The sequence below is a fragment of the Rhamphochromis sp. 'chilingali' genome (genome assembly GCF_963969265.1).
Source record: "Rhamphochromis sp. 'chilingali' genome assembly, chromosome: 10".
Taxonomy (NCBI): Eukaryota; Metazoa; Chordata; class Actinopteri; order Cichliformes; family Cichlidae; genus Rhamphochromis; species Rhamphochromis sp. 'chilingali'.
The window spans coordinates 12,372,182-12,393,426 of record NC_137937.1 but is presented as its reverse complement, the minus strand read 5'-3'; the positions used below and the strand labels follow the sequence as shown (position 1 = coordinate 12,393,426).

The 21,245-nt window shown below is 41.2% G+C and overlaps 1 protein-coding gene across 1 annotated transcript in view; it reads right to left on the bottom strand.

Moving 5' to 3' along the window:
* Positions 1-21,245, bottom strand: part of rimbp2b (RIMS binding protein 2b) — a 106,444-nt gene that overhangs the window by 78,838 nt on the left and 6,361 nt on the right. Inside the window, exon 4 of the mRNA XM_080894877.1 lies at positions 5,442-5,561. Coding sequence (XP_080751003.1) covers positions 5,442-5,561 — 120 coding nt within the window. The remainder of the gene's footprint in view (positions 1-5,441; positions 5,562-21,245) is intronic.

The window sequence follows — 21,245 nt, the reverse complement described above, 5'->3', positions numbered from 1 at the left end:
ATCGATGGTGGAGTGCATAAGACGTTAAGTTGACGCGACAGAATATTTTTAGTTAGGTTTGTTTAGAAGTGATGCTCTAGTACATCTACACTGCAAAGTCACTGCAATTTATCCCATCTATCTGATCAGCAGTCTAATATCCCTTGGCCCCGATGAGTAACTTGACCATTAAACCAAGCATAGCTGAAATAAACCTGAAAGCCTGACTGTAGGCCTTCTGACAGTCATGAATAAAGGCAGTTAACCAAGAGGAAAATGTTCACATGCCAATACGCCTTGCCCCTTTTCATCTCAGATGTGACAATGAGACACTCCCAGAGGCAGATCACTTATCAATATAGCTGCAAGCGGGATTAAGGGGGGCCACGCAGACCAGCGGGGCACAGTTGCCATGGCAACTTGATCCGTTCTAATGTTAAACATACGACTGTAAGTAAAGCCCTTCTAGAATTAAGACCTTCCACTTCAAAGCTATCTCGGCAACATCTTTGGGCAGTTTTTTGGGCAGTCAGAAAGAACCAGGTGAGAGCATCAACATCAGCCTGTATGGACACGGTGACATAAAAACTGCATGCACAAAATCACCAGTAAAATATGAAAATCTACTGAAAAGGTTTTTGTTACGTTTTCTTTCCAAAAATAAGAGAAAAAGTTTTTGGGTCCATGATCCGTGTCTCAGCACTGAAGACAGAAACACTATAGGTATTAAATATGCACGTGATATATTCAAGACCATAGATTAAAAACAACTGATATGGAGACATAAATAGCTCGTTTTTTTGGTTGTTGTGCTGAAGGAATTGTGTTGCCTGTCCCTGCCAAAAGGATTACACATCAAATTACTTCATCGGGCAGCAAACCAGTAAATTTTCTCCATTTCAAAGAGCAAATCTGTTCATGTAACCCACATCTATCACATGCTCGGTGCTAAAAATGCTTGCTTGGACCGATCCTTGATGAACACTTTATCTTTTTTTTTTTTGTTTTATGACACCTTTGAAAACAATTTCATTACCTTAAAGCTTTGCAAATGAGAAAAGCATAGGTGAGCACACGCTTCTATAGAAGAAAGACTTCCCTCCTCTAAGGTCAATCCAGAAGGTTTGAGCAATACATGAGCAATTTGCAGGTATGTTCTGGAATTATGAGTAGCTTATAATGGCCAATGTAGTTTAATACTGCTGTGCATTAATGAACATTAGCAACCCATTTCACTCACACAATAACTCCTCTCTTTGTATTCTACACTTTGCTTTACACACACTTATTAGATAGGTGACATTTTTGGCTGCAGGGGCTACTCTAACCATTGTGTTAGTATGAACACAATGGTTACATTCAAATGATATTAGAGCAGACTACAACTGCATGATATTTTAAAGATTTGCATTTTTACAAAGTAGGTTCACAACTCACAAGTAGGAAAGTCACAAAGCAGAGAATTGCTTCTTTCATGAGCCGTTTACTCTGATCTCAAAAAACATTTGCAGTCGTACAGTATGAGTTGCTCTGGCAAAGAAAATATTTTTTTTCATGCCAACTTTTGCAGAATGACAATCACAACCCAAAGATTTCTCCTTCAGGACAAATCTGCAAGCCTACAAAGACAACACGGAACAAAGTTTGATCAAATTTAATGAGGTTTGCCCAAAAGCAAAAGCATAACCCACAGATAGAAACGTGTAACGGCTGAAGACAGCCGCTCAACCAGGAAGACACCTTTGCAGTCTTGTTGATTACATCTCCGTCAGAGATGATAACAGAGCAGCGGGTTAATGAAGCTCACTGCAGAAGTGCCTCGCGTCGTGTCAGTTTTTCATTGCATCACTCGGTCTTACGTAGAGCCGTGCAGTATTAGTAATTACTGACGCTACTTCAATCTTTCAAGATTCATAATCAGCTCTTTTTCCGCTTGAGGAAACCAGCAACACTGCTTCAAAACCACCCACCCTTTTACAATACGCCTGTCACTCCCAGTCCATTTCTCTGTTGACTGAGCAGTGGAAAACACCATCTAATGACAAGATAGGATGTGTGTTAACTTTAAAAGCATTTGTTTCCCAGCAACCACCGTGGAAAAGATTTTGTGTGACCGTACCTCACTCAAGGATGTTGTCAAGGTTGTAATTAGTACTAAAAGAAGGCCACCTGCCAAGTAATCCCATAAACTCAGCACTCCACATTAAGCATTTTGTCTGCTACGAGTTAAACGCAGGCACGGGAAGATGCACTAATAACTGTCCATCACACTGATTTGCAGGAATACCTCCAGGCAAAAATTAATAGTTCATTTATAATCACTTTTCTTTAAAAAGAAATCATGTTTGGTTGCTTTACAAATAATGCTGCGTGTGACTGAAATGGCAGATCAGCACTTAAGAAATGTTGTTAATTAACAAGCAGTCCTGTCACAAGCAGGCAGATAGGTTAAAAAAATAAAGTTCACACTATGCTCATTTTGGATAAAATCACAGTCAGCAGTGCTAACCTTGCACCCCTATCGACTAGAAGTATGGACTTTAACACCAGAATGCCGCACTCTCAGTATGTGAGGCGAGAAGGTGTTTCTGTATTTTTGGAGATTGTCTCCTCACAAAACCAACAAAATATGGCAGGAGAAATTTAATAGAGACAACACCTTCTCTAGTTCCTTATGTTACCGTTAGTGCCAGTGTTATTCTTATCGCTAGGAAAATCAGGACATCAGTTAGATTGTTCATCAACGCGCAACAGAAAAGCTGTTAATAACAAAGCTTCAGTTTATGGTTCAACCAAAAGATGTCACCCATAACATCACCCTCTGTGAAAACAACAGTCTGGTAAGTGCTGAGGAGACACAGAAGAGAAAGCCAGCAGTCCCATGCACACACATAGACACGTACATATACGCACGCACACGCGCATTCCCTTTGCACAGGCACCACACTGAGATCTAATCGATGGAGCTCATTCATATTGAACCACAGACGTCAGGGGAAGCCGGGGGAATTACAAGCAGCCTCCGCTGTGAGATCGCAGCCTGGAGGAAGCCGGAGGAAGACAGCTCTGCACTGGTAACCTCCAGTTTACCGTCCACTGGATTTTCAGCAACACGATTATGAGGTGTCCTAACGCCCCGAGAAAGTACAGTCAGGTTCACTGCACTTAGATTGTACTGTTAAATAAAAGTATGTGTGTATGCATATAAAACATTACTTTAAGTCCAAAAAATTACCTTAACCGATTTCCACCAACTCATAGTAGCACTAACATACAACCTCAATGTCACAGTAGCTCACAATTCACCAGTTATTGCCTGTAAATGTGACCTCGACCTTAAGGCTGATTTGAATGAAGACCCATTAGGTGATCATTGCATGCAGGTTTGAGTAAATGCTGACTTGGGAATCGTAGACAAATACTTCACCACGGCATAATTTCATCAGTAATTTGGCAGCATTAGCTAAAAAAAACAAAAAAAAATAATAATCACAAGGCTCTCTCAAATGTCACTAAAAACAGGATCAAATGATTAGCAAATCATTTAAAGACGATATTTAATACAGCTGTACAAACACGACAGATCAAATGCTAAAACTAAATGTTTTTTTAATAATCCTTTTTTAATTTCATAAAAATAGTCTAATATAATAAAAGTTGTTTTTCAACTGTGCTGCATCATCTCTTCTTTTAACACTCATAAGCATTTGGGAGGTGATGGGACAAACTGCCATTAAAGTGCTCACCAGTTCAGGACCTTTTTCAGAAATACCTTTCATAGTGTAAGAAATGGGTGACAGGGATGGAATAGATCCAGAAAGTGTTTTGGGATTGTCTTTTTGTAATATGTAAGGGTTTCCCTGAAAAAGATCTCGTCCAGATGGCATCTATGTTGCTTGCTGTTTCAAAACATGTATATACTGTTCACCATTAATATGGCCTTCAGAAATATTATTGAGTGGGCCATGTTGACCAATGGCCCATACAATAACATCTTGGATGCTGGCTTTTGAACACAGCTCTGATGACAAGCCGAACGGTCCTACTTGTCTTAAACCCAGAAGATGTGGCACGCATGGCTTCCAAAGACTGTTTCAAATTTTCGGGACCTGTGGGACCTCTGGATCGTAGAGATTTCACTTCAGTTTTCTGATGCAGTGACAAACTCTGTTGACTGACAGTGTTTTTTTCAGGAGTTCTTAAACCCATCCTGAGATTTCTACCATAGACTTGTGTCTGTTTTTACTGTAGAGCCATAAGAGCTTGGCTTTTGTCTTTGAATGACGAGCCCCACTTATCTTTATATCTGAAACATTCAGGCTCTCTGGGATGCTCTTTTTATATGTAATGCTGGTACTAATTAACCTCATTAGTTGTGAGATGTTCCACCAGGTGTTTTTCATGACACAACCTTTAAATTGTTTTAATATCCCTGACCCAATCAATAAATCAACATTTCTCAGCTTGAGCATCTGAAACAGATAGGTAATCTACAATAAATATATAAACCAAGCAATTAAAATAAAAGTGTCACAAGTGCCTGGAAAAGGCCTTATACTATGAGGTAGTGCTGGAATTTATATATTTACAAAAGTGATAAAGACAGTAAAATGTAAGACTGACATTATATAAGAGAGAAGTGCAAATTGCATTAATAAATAAAATGTACACTATAAATCTAAGAAAACCAGCAGTATGAAGGCGTAATACACAAATATGCTTGTGACAGGTGTGTTCACCTGTGACAGAATGAAGAGTTGTTTTACAAGTTAATAGATAATGGCAGGAATGAGTTGCTAACATTTTCTTTATGGCAACGAGGTGAATCAGTCTGAGGGAGAAGGAGCTCTGCTCCCTCAGAAGTGTGTAGTGGAGCGGGGGTGATGGGCTGTCCATGATGGAGACCAGTTTGTTCAGTGACCTCTGACCCTCACTGACTCAAACGCCTCCAAATTCTTACCAATGACAGTTCCAGCCTTCCAGATTAGTTTGCTGATCCTGCTGGCATCTCTGCCACTGATGATGGCAAATTATACTAATTTCAGTTCAAATATTTTCAAATATTTGCATTCTGTTTTTCCTGATATCTTTCAAAGCATCCTACATTTTGGGGTGCTACCAACATCTTCCTGTAGGTTTGGTGTAATTATTAGACAGGAAAGAGGTGAAGGCCTAAGTTTGTTCACATGGTCAGTAAAGAAACTGCCACTTTGACCCCAATCAGGCTCAATGAAGGCTCTAAATGAACAGCAGATGTGTTTTCACAGCTCATTTAAAATTAAACCAACAACTGGGAAAAAAAGCATGGTTCACAACTTGACAGTCGAAAGCAGGGAGAAGGACATGAAAGCCAAAAAGCGCCGAAAGCAAACGCCTTGACAGCGGTCTTCAGCCGGCCTTAATGGCCCATGAAAAGTTCAGCATTAACGAGACTTTATCTCCCTCACACACAGAGAACTCACCAGTAACTTCTGCTGTAGCCTTTGGTGGCTCAGGGTCTCTGGGTTAAGTCGCCGAGCTTGGCTGTAGTCCTCTAGAAGACAAAGCTCGTCCAAAAGGTGGAGGGGAAAAGCTTCATTTCTCTGCAGTGGGGGACAGGGAAGGTGGGGGAGTTATTTGTCACAATAGCAATGGGAGGTTTATGTGCAGCTTTTTTGTTGGGATTTGCTGTATTCCAAATAACCTTTCACTACTTTTGCTGAGTCCCACTGGTGATGAAATCTGCTACCACTCGATCTGTAAGTGTAGGTGACTGGCTGCTAACAGCCAGCAGGAGTTCTGAGTGGGAAAGCAGCTCTAACAGCTCTAACAGATACACTAACGCAGTGCAAGCAGAATGTGTGTTTCTCTTTATTGATCTTCACGGATTCAGTCTGACAGCAAAGCATGCTCAACTACCTGCCCACCTGCTGCTTTTAGCAAACTCCGACAACTGCATTTAATAATAATAATAATAATAATAATAATAATAATGGATACTTTATTGATCCCCATGGGGAAATTACTTGTTTTTCTCTGCATTTGACCCATTCACTCTGTGAAGCAGTGGGCAGCCCACTAAGCAGGCGCCCGGGGAGCAGTGTGTAGGGACGGTACCTTGCTCAGGGGTACCTCAGGGTAGCCGTTAAGTGGATTCGAACCGCCGACCTTCCGATCATGGGGCGACCACTTTACCTACTGAGCTATCCCTTAACTATAAATGCAGTTGTTAGAGACTAATTAAATTATATTCAATATATATCAAAGTATTTCAAAACAGCTCATTTTACATAGTTTCTCAAATCTGCAAACAAACAAGCAACATGCTAATGTCGTGTATCATTGAAAAATATCTCTTAAGCACTAACAAACCCACATAAGTATAAGATGTCACACTCAAAAAAGTCAACTAAGGCACTTGTTTGATTATTTAGATATAAAAATGCTTGATTACTTTAAATATATTATGTTTATAGTTATTAAATGACTCCTTCTTGCTGGTGTAAACTAGATCTATGTCTGCACCCAATGAGAAGAACAGTGACTCTTTCATTGCTAACTATTGCCCGTGCTGCATACCACGGAAAAAGTTCAAATCAACGCAAGCAGGAACAAATGTTGGAAGGTTGTTAAGCTAACACAGCTTCAGAGCTACCAGTTACAGAACTACTTTTTATAAGTTTATAGTTAACAAATCTAGCTCAATCCTATACTGCGTTGTTTTGTTTTCTAGTATACTCCAGGTACATTTTGCTGTCTCAAAGTGATCACACACACACAGATTGACTTTGTGTGGAAATCTGTTTGTCCTCTATTGTTAGCCAGGCTACTGTTAGCCTCTGTGCTATAACTGAGACTTGGTAGGGAGTGTTACAGTCTAGCTTCATTTAGCAGAAGCTAGCCAGTCCTCAGTGCCCAAAGACAACTGTTAGCAGGTTTAATTCATTTGAGAGACAGCGTCTTTCCATCATCACAATATAGCTCATTTCAGAAGCTGGAAATGAGCTATATTGATAAAAGATGGCTGCAGCTTCTAGGTCTGTAAAATGAAGTCTCTTACGTGTGTTGTAAAATACTTCTGGTCCTGTAGAAGTCTACTGGACCTCTGTAAACACTTTGCTATTGCATTTATGGTCTCAGTCACTCATTTCAGGTCATGCTGAATAAAAATGAAATCCATTTTACAAATCTTGATCATATTATGTTTCATCAAGGAGAATCATCTGGGATATCATTGGCTAAGTATAGCAAAGAAAAATAAAATTAGCGTCTGGTACAATACAGTACGGGTTTAATGAGACACTGAGTCAAAGATTGATTTCACCTGGTTGTTTCAACAGAGCTTTCCAAATGCAGTTAGTGAAATCCAACTTTGACAAACGTAACATTTTTCCACAGTTTTTGTGTGCTCACAAACTGTGACATTTCATGTTTAAATCCAATTCACCCCTTCTAGCACTTAAATTCACCCCTCCACAGAACAATGGAAACAACCAGGTGTTTTGCTTTACCAACATGTATCGTCTGCACAAACCTACGGCAGTACTAAGCATCCTCAACACAAAATGACTCTTAATTAATTCTGCGGTTCATGACAATCTACACAGCAGCTGAAGAACATTTAGCACAAAAAAAATAAGGAAATGGCTTGAAAGAAGTGTTAAAGGAGGAACAACTAGTGATAACGATAATGTTGGATCCTGTTAACAGCAGACAATTACAGAAAATAATGTCAACAACAAGACTGATATTTGTAATATTTTCTAATCATGTATTAGTTCATTCAACTATGGACATGTGGTGGCATGATGAAATTACATTCATTCAACAGATATATATATATATATATATATATATATATATATATATATATATATATATGGCCCCAACTGACCGAGTGCTCAGTGAATACCTCAGGCAGCAGAAACCCAAGAAAGAGGGGGGAGACGAGGAACCATCATGGAAGGACAGGCCCCTGCACGGTATGTACCACCGGCAGATAGAGGAGGTGGCTGATATCCAGAAATCCTACCAGCGGCTGGACAAAGCTGGACTGAAAGACAGCACAGAGGCACTAATCATGGCAGCACAAGAACAAGCTCTGAGTACAAGATCCATAGAGGCTGGGGTCTATCACACCAGGCAAGACCCCAGGTGCAGGCTGTGTAAAGATGCCCCAGAGACAATCCAGCACATAGCAGCAGGGTGCAAGATGCTAGCAGGCAAGGCATACATGGAACGCCATAACCAAGTGGCCGGCATAGTGTACAGGAACATCTGTGCCGAGTATAACCTGGAAGTCCCGAGGTCAAAATGGGAGATGCCCCCAAGGGTGGTGGAGAATGACCGAGCTAAGATCCTGTGGGACTTCCAGATACAGACGGACAAAATGGTGGTGGCTAACCAACCGGACATAGTGGTGGTAGACAAACAGAAGAAGACGGCCGTAGTGATCGATGTAGCAGTTCCGAATGACAGCAATATCAGGAAGAAGGAACACGAGAAGCTGGAGAAATACCAAGGGCTCAGAGAAGAGCTCGAGAGGATGTGGAGGGTGAAGGTAACGGTGGTCCCCGTGGTAATCGGAGCACTAGGTGCGGTGACTCCCAAGCTAGGCGAGTGGCTCCAGCAGATCCCGGGAATAACATCGGAGATCTCTGTCCAGAAGAGCGCAGTCCTGGGAACAGCTAAGATACTGCGCAGGACCCTCAAGCTCCCAGGCCTCTGGTAGAGGACCCGAGCTTGAAGGATAAACCGCCCGCAGGGGCGTGCTGGGTGTTTGTTTTTATATATATATATATATATATATATTTTTTTTTTTTTTTTTTTTTTTTTTTTTTTGAGTGCAACAGGCTAAAATAACATCCTCTCTCCATGTTCTCCACTTAGCCAGCAACACTGATAGCACTACCTAAACTTCTTGTTATTGCCAGGCTAGTGGAGCTGGCTGGAATAATAATGCCCCCTGTTAAATTATTCATGGCTCCAGTCAGGTGGAACCAGATGCTACTGTTGTGTCATAAAGGAAGAGCTGTAACTCAACTCAAGCACGGAAGGCTGTTGCTCCACGGAGGGAAAGACTGGATCCAGCATGGATGCTGCTGGGCTACAAACAAAAACACGGAATGTCATGACACTCGCTCGGCTCTTTCCAAGTGACATTTTCCTGCGAGTGTTCAAACAGAGGACAATGGTTCAGTAGGTTGATCCATATGGGGGTAAAGCCTAAGGTGCTTTTTGCTGCTCACCACCCTGTGTTGGTGTTGCTGTATACCCAACCCTGACATTTGTGGCCATGCCCAGAAGATGACCTTTTTTGTCCATGCCATGTTTTAGTGCTGAATACTAATGCTATGGTGCTGTGTGCCCGCCACTCATGGGAACAAGCAGTGCTATTTTTAGCCACATGTCCCCAGCTGCACATCTCCAACCCGCCCCGGGCTGGCAATTAGTGTTTGTCTCTCATGGAAGGAGGCAGTGCTAGAAACTCCATAACACAAACAGACATCTGGACACAGGCTGTCTCTGTCTCTGTCCTGCCCCGCACCCATGCCACAGGGTACAACTCTTAAAGCCATGCACTCCCTCCCTCCATCCGTCTCACCGCCCATAAGTGCTCAGTCACTCGGAAGCTCCTCTCTCTAATCTAATTCACACACATTTGTGTGTCTTCACTTCATAGACATTTGTGAAAAAATTACAATTTGTGTTTACATCCGGCACTTTGTTAAGTCCACGCAAATGCTTGTTCCTTAAAGAGGCCATCCATATACTACAGTAGTCATAGAGAGAAAATATACATATTTTTTGGAGTATAAGGCGCACTTAAAATCCTTTAAGTTTCTCAAAAATTTAAAAATTAAGTGCGCTTTATAATCCAGTGCACCTTATGTATGAATTCTGGTTGTGCTTACTGACCTCGAACTGATTTTATGTGGTACATGGTGCTCAAAAATCTGTCAAAAAACGCTTTATTAAAACTTTGGTAGGCTGCACTGCTTGATGGCTTGTTGGAGCATTACGGCTGCCGTAGTCAGGAGCCGCACGGAGCAATCCAGGTCCAAACTCCGCTTCAGGTCCCAAAGTCAAACGAACACTGCGGCATCACTGAGAGGTAAGAACTGTCTAAATTCTTTCATCTTTACCTGCTTTACCAGGTGTAAAGTTTAATTTCCAGGCATCCATGAAAACAGAATTTATTAAATTTAACAGCATTAGAAGTTAGCAGGAAGTTTCCACCTAAACATATCATGTTCTGTGTGACAGATTTCTTAGAAAATTAAAATGTACAGCTCTGCTATCACTTCCAACATAAATGAAGACAGAAAACTAAACAGCAGTGATGTTTGTAGGGTTACTGAAATTGGACTAGCTGGTATATAATGATGTGCTACGTGATTGCTAGCGACACAGCTATGTTAGCATAACATAAACACTAGCTGGGTCCCAAAACGTAGGCTACATCCTTCGGAGGCCGCATTTGAAGGCCGATTATGTCACAGCCAGGCGACAAAGGCTGTCCCAATTCATCGAGTCCTTCAAATGCGGCTGACAAATCCGTCCTTCATTTTCCCCGAATTTGAAGGATGGGTCGGGTGTGGCCTTTTAGGCCCATCATATCCCAGAATTCATAGCGCAGCCCTGCCAATTCCAGTTTCCAACAATGGCGGCCGCTACTAAGTTTTAATATTACTTTTATTAATCTTTCTGGGTCACAAACGTAACTTTTAACAAAGTAGCCGTGTAAACTTTAAATATCTGTTTGGTTTATCAAGACATCGCATATTTGGAAAAGTGCTCCAATGTTTTCGGAGACGTCTGTTACTCACCCGCTCAATAGCTAGCCGGGGGGGTCAATGGTCACTCGAGCCGGCGGGAGCAGCGAACTCCTGGCTTCATCATTTTCAGACCCCTGCTGTCTTTCGCTAATCAGGTTAAACATGATGTATAAGTCACTCAGATAACTGGCTTTTTTCGGTGTGTTATTTGTTTTGGAGTAAATCGGTTTGGCTGAGATCAAAGTTATTAGATTAGATTAAATTTAAAAAAATAAACAAATAAATAATAAATAATATTAAAATAAAAAAAAACTTTATGAATCCATTGGGTGGGTTCCTCCGGGATTTTCACAGAGCTGAATAAAACATCAAACAGTGTGTGAGACGGTCGAGAATTTACGCCAGTGTCCTGATATATTTTAGACAGCAAGGAGCAGACGGCTGAGTTTATTAAACTCCACTGAAACAGCGGTGACGCAAATCTGAAGGCTAGACTGTCCCATTTCATAGCCTCGCACTTCCGGCCTTCTCAGTGTTCGAAGGACCTGGCCCACACAGACCACAGTCCTCTGAAGGATGCGGCCTTCGTTTTGGGATACAGCTACTGTAAAGCTGGAGGATGAATGCTAACTTTTTTCCACTCAATAAAAGTTAACGTGAGGGTTCCCGATGGTTAGGGGCAAATGCAATCGCATGGCAGGATACTGTAAACGGACCAAACTTCAGTCAGGAGAACAACTGAGATAATCCATCCACAATACGAGGTTAGTCATTAATATACTGCAACAACATGGGAATAGAGCAGCTGCCAGAGAATTCAACATTAATGTCTCAATGGTACAGAAGTGGAGGAAGCAAGAAGAGTTAGTTAAGTTAACTTATCTGACAGTTTTGTTTCGGTTAATGCACCTTATAATCCGGTGCACCTTATGGTCCGAAAAATACGGTATATATAGAAGCCAACCGCCACACAAAAATAGTCGCACAAAATGGTTTCACATCAACTTGTCAGATGTCACTGGCAATTCAGGGATGTGCTCAGGGTGTGCTTTGGTGCAGTAGGCACCAACCATAACATCATCAGACACACGAGATTACAGTTCACTTTTGCAGAGCAAAGTCCTCAACTGGAGGGTGAAGAGCTGGTGATAGAGCTAGTTAGCCCGCAACCATAGTTCCAGTCTTATGTTTTGGTTTTATGTGATGAAATGTTTCCTTAACAACTGCTTTTTACTTTTTCTTATGTGGTTAGGTTTAGGCACCAAAACTAAATGGTTAGGAAACCTTACAGTTCTCTGACATTCTGGAATCCTGGCATGAGGAGTTTTCTATTGGTAAAGTAGACTCATTTTATTAATTAGAAAACCTTGAAAAAGAAAATGGAACCGCAAAGAATAGACTGTTTGCTTTGTCTTAATATTGGTGTGATCTGTTCGACTAAACTTGGAGTCAAATGGAGAATCAGGTGTTTAAAGGTGGAAAGAGTATCAGTTGCCCTTTACATCTTTTAGAGTTTAGCACAAACTGCAGTTTCTAGCTCAGGAAACTGAATAATGCATTTTCCTGCCTTCTTGATCAAACTTTCACATTAACTTGTAGAATCATGAAATGGATCACAATTGGACACCATAATGTTCACCCATTTGGATTGTAGCCTACTCACATACTATATTTTTTAGCAATGTACCACCAAAGTAGGACATGTAGGGGATATCTTTCCCTTACTATATGAACACACAGATGCAGGAATGCTTCTGAGATAAAGACAGGGGGATGTTTATCTTATAGTCTTTATTCTTATTTTGAAAATAGGAATATAATTATAAGATCATGCAGCTACTGAATTGCTCAAAATGTAATTATCCTCACCACACACATAAAGTATTGTGATTTCAGCCATCGGTGGCCTCACGGCATCTCCTCCACTCAATACTGACTTTGTGAAAGTTGAGAAACATTTGACTCAACATGACAGAGATCTGGTTAGCAGGTTAGAAGATTCCTGGGCCAGGCCTTTTCTCTGTGGAGTTTCCATGATCTCCCTGTGCCTGCTAGGTAGTCTGACTTTCTCCCACAATGCAATGCTTGTTAGTTTAATTGGTGATTCTAAATTGGCCTTTGGTGTAAACGTAAAAGACTGTGTCTCTCTGTGTTTGCACTGAGCCAAACTGGTAAACTGCCTTTTGCTGTATGCCAGATGTATGAGTTGGATAAGTGTTTTGGAAAATTGATAGATGGCATAAAATCTTCACACAATAAGAAACTGGGACTACTTGTTTAAGTGATTTCCTAAAAAAGCTGACAGATAATGTTCTGACGACCTGATCATATAATTTGTGTAGCCATAAATAGACGCCTGACTACATTTAGTAACATTAAAAAACGAAACATTATCATCAGTGTGTAAATATCAAGTCTGGCAAAGCAGAAAGAAAAATCAACATTCCTTTACCCTCACGATTGCCACTGAACTTTGTTTTCATCTTTCTCTTATGAATGTTGCCTTCAAACATTGCCAATTAAACTAATTGAATCCTGACAATTATTCCAGCGTACAGGCATTTGGGTTGTAATCCTAGATTCCCAATGTCTCTAAGTTAACACAGCATATTATGATATATTTGGTTGAGCAGGTGTAATGAGTCTGTTAAAGAGTCTGCATGTCATGATGACCTCTTTAATTCATTTTAGTCAGGGCAAAGCTAATTCAATCCACCTTATTACAGCTTCTTTATGCAATTATCCCATGCCCCCGTTCACTGATGGGCCAGCATAGAAGCAGTGGATTGGACAGCAAGCTTACTAACCCGTAGAGACCTATAACATAAAACAATGCAGAGTAACTTCTCATAACGTTAGCAAACTGGAATGACAAAAAGGAAATGACTGTGTGGCAAAACATACTCCAGAGACAAGCCTTTTTTTCCCCCCCTCAAGTAATCCGCTGTGAAATTTCACTTGATCAGGACATCAGAATCAATTACATCCTCATATAAACAAGAGCATTAACTCTGGAGCACATTAGCATCCCATTAATCACTCTCAACTTTAAAAGTGGTCGAGAAACAGCTAGTGTACCTTGAAGTGACTGGCACGGCGTATCCATGGTGCTGCCTGCCAATAATATGTTATCAAAGAGCGCGCAATTAACCTCCAGCAGGGTGGACAATACACAGAGTAGAATGTGTCCACATAAAGGACACAAACACTGGACTCGATCTCTTCAAAAGCCACTTCAGACATTACAAAATCCTGCTTTTTGTCGCCTGCTGTTTTAACTATAAAGCAAATGCATCACATAAAGCAGACCGTGAATAGCTCCCAGCGGAAAAAAATCTGATTGTGTAAGTTTGGATAAATTAACCTGTAACATCTGAGTGCAGTGTGGGCGAAGCAGACGCAGTAAGCACAAAGGTAGAGACAGAGATAAAGACTGAGATGAACCTGTGGAGATAAGCTTTTTTATTACAAAGCAAATCCCAACAAATAATCATCACTGCCTGTGGATTTTGGCAAGATCCGAATAATCATTCCCAACCCCCAACCTCAGGCACGATCATCTACGTTTTAGAACAGCTCCAAATAGCCCTTACTCTCACCGAGCTGACCACCAGCACAGACATGCTGAAAGGTCAGAGAGGGACACAAACATCTCTTTAAACTCTTTCTGTATGGAGTCTTTCTGCAATACGTGAGCAATTTCCCACGTCACCAGCACCAAAGCCCACCCATAATTAATGATTTCAATCATCTTTAAAACTTCTAATAGTATTGTTATGATGGTATTAACAAGTGCTTTAAGACCACACTGCACTTTGTAACTTTCATGCAGAAGTCTCAAACTGTAGGATACTCACTAGAATTTGCCATAAGGCCAAACTGAGCAATAAGATCATTGATCAGGGGTGCATTTGCTAGGAACCCACCTGTCACTCCAAAGCTGCTTCTAAAGTCCTCTGTAGAGATGTGAGCCAAAGCAAAGACTATCCAAGAAGCACTATGTCAATCAGGGCTGTGTCTTTGAGTGCATAGATTGGAACCACTCAAAGTAAAAGCCACATAGCAATCTGTTTGGTGTTTGTAAAAGACTCTGAAACATAGTGGTGGCAGCACTGTGTATGGGACTGAGTCTCAGATGAAGGGACAAGGAGACAGAAGGATATTTCCCTGTATTTAACTCTTGGGCAGATTTGTCCAAGAATGGAGCAACACAAGATTAAGGCAATGGTTCAGCAAACCCTATAGAACATCTGTGAATACAACTGAAGATCTGAGTTCACAAAATAGAATTTTGTTAATAGAGTGCAACATGACAGTTGCCTCAAAGTGCTGTATATTGTCATGTAAAGACTTTACATTATAAATACAGAGAAAACCCCAACAATCGGATGACACCCTATGAGCAAGCACTTAAACGTTAAAGAAATCTGAAGACATGTTTGTCATTATCATTGGTTGAAATTGAATATACAATGCTATATGTGCACGATATGAGAAAAGATCTGGATACTGGTTACATCCCAGGAACTTGGATCTAGAGATCAGTTAATCGCCCACACTTGGGAAAACTCTCTAACCTCGACTGGTTAGAGAGTGGCTGCGAGAGGTTGCTTACTGTCACTTGGCGAAAATGATAAAACTGGTTGAAAGCAGTATACAGTAATGCACCAAAAACCTCCTTGTGATTGCTTTGGTCACAGATTCCCTATAATTTGTATGGAAGGCGCCAACTTGTCTACAGACACTGGCCAAATATTCACTAAGTGGTAGCTGAACTGTGTGACACGAACTGGAAACGTTCGCCTTCAAAGTTGCAAAGTTTCAAAGTCTGAAACATGTTGATTGCAGTGGGAAGGCACAACTTTTCCTCTCAGTTTCTGGTTTGTGTTACGCTTTTCCCAGGTTTCACTAGCACTCAGTGGTTAGTTAGCAAATGTTTGCAGAGTACAAGTAAGGCTCTTTTATTGGCAACTATAAGCTTGCGTAGACAACTACAACCAACCAGCAGGGGAATAGATATTTTTCCGTGATGGCTGGAAGTTGGCTGTGTTTCACGACGAAACCTCTAAGCCTCTGTTACTGAAACCTAAGCAATCCTGCTTGGTGTGCTACCCCCAGCTGGTCTTTCTGGAAGGCAGATGTCCAACTGATAGAAACTACATACCAAAATAAAGCAAACATTCTGGTACGCAGTGGAGTATTTTATATAACCTGTAATGAAGTATCTACATTTCATGTACATTGCAAAAGTGGCATTTTATATTGGTGTTTTTTTAAATAGAGCTTTTTTCTAATTCAATACTTTGTTCTGTATTTGCAAAATACTTGAATTGCTTTTTAAGTTGCATCAGTTAAGCAAACTAGATTTTACCCCTAGAGTGGCTTTGTTATAGGTCAGCGATTTATATAATTGATGTAATTTCTATATATGGTTAAGAAAGTTCTACATAGATTCATAAGCTATGTCATCAGCCTAAGCTTTGTTTAGGCCCTACAGGTTTGTCAGTACTCTGTCAAACATGTAAATTAGAGGCAAAAAAATAGCATCGCTCTAACAGCCAATCATTAGAGCTAACTTCTGTGGAATCTACTCTCATGGTGTTTACACTACAGCAGTGTTGTCCAACTGAGTGAGTGGACTGCCCTGATCAGATGCAGGAACAATCAATTATGAATGCAGGCAGATTCCTCAGATAATTGCATGTGGCTCCCTTTTGACCTCCAGTGTTGTCAGCAGCGAGTCCCCATCACAGCAAACTGCCTCCGTGATGACAGCTGGCACAATCTACTTACATTACATTTGAGCTGCAGGAGCCATGGCGTGACACAATCATGTTCACTATGTAAGCATAAACATAGATATATGTAAAACCTCACGTGTAAAGGCATACGTAAGACGATACATACATTTGGAGACAAGCTCGTGAACACAAATACACTGAACATGTGCACACGGTGGATCTGTCCTGAGGCTTATAAAGCTAAAAAGAAAAAAGAAAAAAAAAAGCAGCATAGATTTGAAATGAAATACCCAGAGGACACATGTTTGCTTTGTCATGCACGGGACAATCAGAGCAAGCGATGTAGTTGTAGACAATGATGATGCACTTACTTTCACTCTGCTGTCACAGAGTCTCCCAGAGCCATCTTTACAGAGATTTCCCAGTGAAGATAGTGTTATGTAACAGCGGCGGTGGACCCTGCTGTTCATATTACTAATGCCTCACACTGTGGCGGGGTCACGTGCCTTATCCAGGCCACATCCAGACGCCAACGGCAGCCGTGTTCCAGCTGTTACTATAGCCTATAGCTTTAGTCACTCAGGACCATGCTGAACCATGCTCCTCTCACAATCCTACATCCCAAGTGCTAAGCACGTTAAGCACCTTAGACCATTTCTATCTGTTTTTCTCCAATACCACCACTGGAGGCAATTCTTCATATTAGTTAGTATTAGTAAAGCGCTATACAAATACAGGCCATTTACCATTTTAGTAATGCTATTGGGCTTATCCACAAAACTATACACCGATTGTATAATGATACACAAAATTCACAGTTCACATGGTTTCAAAATTATTTTGTACAATGGTGCAGCAAGTCTGCTCACACATTGTGTGAAACACTCACTGAACTAGAAGTTAGGTAATAGCATACCTTTTGTTAAAGAAAGAATAAACACAGACCAAACCATTTGAGCCACACACACCTCACCCTATCATTCCAAAGCATTGATTAGTAATGTTTTACGATGCTTTTAAACACTAGCTACAAACCACAAGCTAGCTTTTTTATCTTATTAGCCTACATTTGTTGACATGAACAGCCAGAGAGTTAGCAAAACAGAAGGAAATTTAAAACCAGACATGTCATGACTTAACATTGTTTTATTCCATCACTCAGACAATATCCCACCACTTGTGTTCCATAATTACAGTAAACTAAATCATTCAATGCTATCTTTCCACACAACCAGCAGTGAAGACGTGCTTTGTCCAAAGTAGTGAGAGTTGAACGTAGATGGTTTTAAACATGGATAAACCATCCAGAAAAATTAAACCTTTGCAGAAATTCTATTTGAAGACCATCAGATGGCGATAATTGTGGTTGCAAAAGCGTTCTGGTCCAGTTTATATGGAAAACGTGTTCCAGACTTGATGTCTGTAAACATCTGCTTAATGAGTTCATGGGCTCAGTCACTCATTTTGAGTGATATTCAATAAAAAAAATGTATGTCTTTCACTCGTTTCAAAAAGTTTATCTGTGCTCACTGGCTACCAGGTGTCAAACCCGTCATTAGCCAATGAGCTAACAGCTGACAGTCAGTCCTCCAGTTTTTTGAAACCAAGATGCAGATGCTGAAAACTTTCATTTCAAGTGGTTGACATTACAATAGCTATGTCCGCTTTTTATACTGACTATGAGTCTATGTCAAACAGCTGTCCTTACTTTGGCACAGTATGCAGCACTGTGGGTGGAAAGTGCAGTCTTACCCTCTGGCACCACAGGGAACAACAACTTTTCTGGTGAAGATAAAGTTTTGCATTTTTTTAATTCTTCACAAACAGACAGCTGATAATGTTGTTTTTCCCCCCCTAAGCAGTTATTAATTTTACATTTGACTTGCTACAGTTGAATTTTATTGTTGTTGTTTTTTTAGTTTTTGATTATATAATTAATGCTAGTTTGATTGTTAGCCTTACAAAGTGTACAAATGTGTTACCTGGTAAGATAGAGGGAAAAAAAGTATAATTCAATCAGGCAACAATATTTTCTTAAGAAGAGAATAAATCTCTTTGCCATGAGCTTTTTAACTTTGCAGTTGCAATAAAATGTTATAAAACACCCTAAAGGAAAGAGAAAATCCCACCGAGCTTAATCTGTGTACTTTAATGGATCAAAAGTGCATTTGTATGCAAAACCCACAACTCAGAACTTTACTGTTTTCATTCATTCTCTGTGCTCTCAGCAAAAGAGTCTTTATATGTATGTAGCAGATTGAATACAGATTAGCTTATGAGAATCTTGACACATTAGTAAAGCAGCAAAGCAAGTACATATTGTCCCCGGTATAATTAAAATATAATTTTACTTAATTAATGTTTAGTAATTCATTAAAATTATATTTAGTACTTGAATTGTTTTCATTTAAAAAACAGTCATTACATCACTACTAAACTCATTAAACTGCTCTTCGGTTTTATTCATGTGCCATTAAGGCAAGCACCAAATTAATTTTTCTAATTCACATTCAGTATTCTCTCCGAGTCAAAATAAATAAAAATGTTTGAACCCCTAGCATGTTTCACCACACCCATTTGCTGCGTATGCAAATATTATCTGACCCTGGGGCTAGGTTTAAAGGGAAAAAAAAAAAGTACACTTCCTCCCACCACCAGCAGCACCCTACTGCCACTCCTCTAGGAATCTACTCCGTGGACAGCACGCAAATTTTTGGTTTGAAATATGAAAACTTGCCTCCGGTGCATAGTGAGGATAAAAGTCCCTCTGCTGCCAGCAAAGGGATCGCCAGCGAAATGATGAATGGCCATGTCTGCTTGTCGAGGTGGACAGGAGGAGCTACGGCACGGATGGGAGTTTGGCGTCAGAGTACTCTCTCATACCCAAGGTGTGAATCGAGACTGACAGTTCTAATTCTGGAAACACTGCAAATGAGTGACCTTGGGAGGCACTCATGCATTCATGCACAGATACACATAAAATATTTTCTCGCAGTAAAAATCATAATACATCCCTGTATGTCCGCTGCCAATGCTGCAATCTGCTACAGCCAATGCAATATGCAGAAATAGTTTTACCCCTTGCATATTTACACTGTACCCATTTATAATGGACAAACATACACACCGTATCATCTTTCAGCTATGAAACACACACACGCAGCCACACAGACAGTATACACTGTTATCTTAACGAAAACAATGGATAATCTGAGCAAATATTTGGTAAAACCCATTCAAGCAAATGCATCCATTTCAGTTGAATGCTTTTTCCAATTAGTATTCCTATCTCCACTTCACTGACATAAGTTCAGCAATCCTACTAGTTTCCTTAACCTAAAGCTAAACACACCTCCTCTGCATATACAATCTACAGAAAACATCTCCTGACAGGCATGGCAGTGACAGCTGGGACCAACGTCAAGCCCAAAGACCATGTTATATCACACACACTGACCATAAACACACTGCTCCAGCTATGCTAAGGTAAGTGTACGCTTTAAACATGTTTCCCCATCAGGTCACCAACAACACAGAAAAAAAATAAGCATGAATCCTCACTGCATGCAAATGATGCTTAATGTCCTCTGGCTCTTCACCGTGCTGTCAAACCTACACTCCTGGGCAGAGCAGCTCAAAACATGCTGATCCATCTCCAAGACATGCATAAGAGGGTAGACGGTTATGAGTGTGTAAGAGGCAGTGGGTTGCATTTCAATTATGTTTGCCACTAAGAGATATTATGATCATCCACCAGCAGCAGCAGCAGCATCAGCATCAGCATAGGAAGCCTGCAGCAGAGTCAGTGCAACAATCCGCGGCTTGGAAAAACATACACAGCTTGACAGCCAACAGTAGATTGGTACACTACCTTAGCAGAAAGGGCCGACGAGGAAATGGCAGGTGTCTCCTACTGTGTCGAAAGGAAAGAGAAGCAGCCGGCAGCAGGACCAGGACGATGTAGCATAAAATGGTTCATCAATGCTCGGCAGAAAGAGGCACAGCCAGGCAGCGCAGGCAGAGAGAGAGAGAGAGAGAGAGGGACAGCCAGCGAGCATCATTCAGTTCACACTATCGTGGCTGTGCAGCAGAGCACACACATCAACACGCCCCCTTCCTCTCTCTCCTTCTCTCGCTCTCTCTCACTTTCTCTCTCACACACACATGCACGCACGCTTAGTCACACAGACACACGCACGCTGGGGTGCAGAGGCAGTGCAGTGTGCAGTGGTGCCGAGCAGTGCACCTTCTCCACGATGTCTTTTGGTCCTCTTTAATCAGGACCGTCTCTGTCCTGTTCTCTGCAGTCACAGACAATTCTGTCAATAAACGCTGCCAGCGGCGTGCTGTATCCTACTGCCCGCTCACCTAACCAGCCACTGATGAGTAGCCATGATTGAAGCTGGCAAGGTCATGCAAGGTTCTCTGACATCCCCAGCTCCAGTGCTCCCAGCTTTGTGGCACTACCTCCCAGCTACTGTATTTCTTTTGCAAGCTAATACAGGAGCACCGCCTTTCCTCATCATGGGTCATCATGCCACAGAGGCTGCCCAGCGGCTCGACAAAGCCTCAATCGCTGTCAAGTTGGGCAAGACCAATCAGCTGTCATAAACAGCAGCAATACCGCGGCCGTCCAATCGCAGATCGGGAAATCAAGTGCACAGGGGTATTAAAGGGGATTATTTGGGTCATCCTGGGTTTTTTTACTACAGGGAGATGTGGAGGATAGCAGCACAGCATGTGTGGTGTGGCTGCCCTCTGTGGCTGA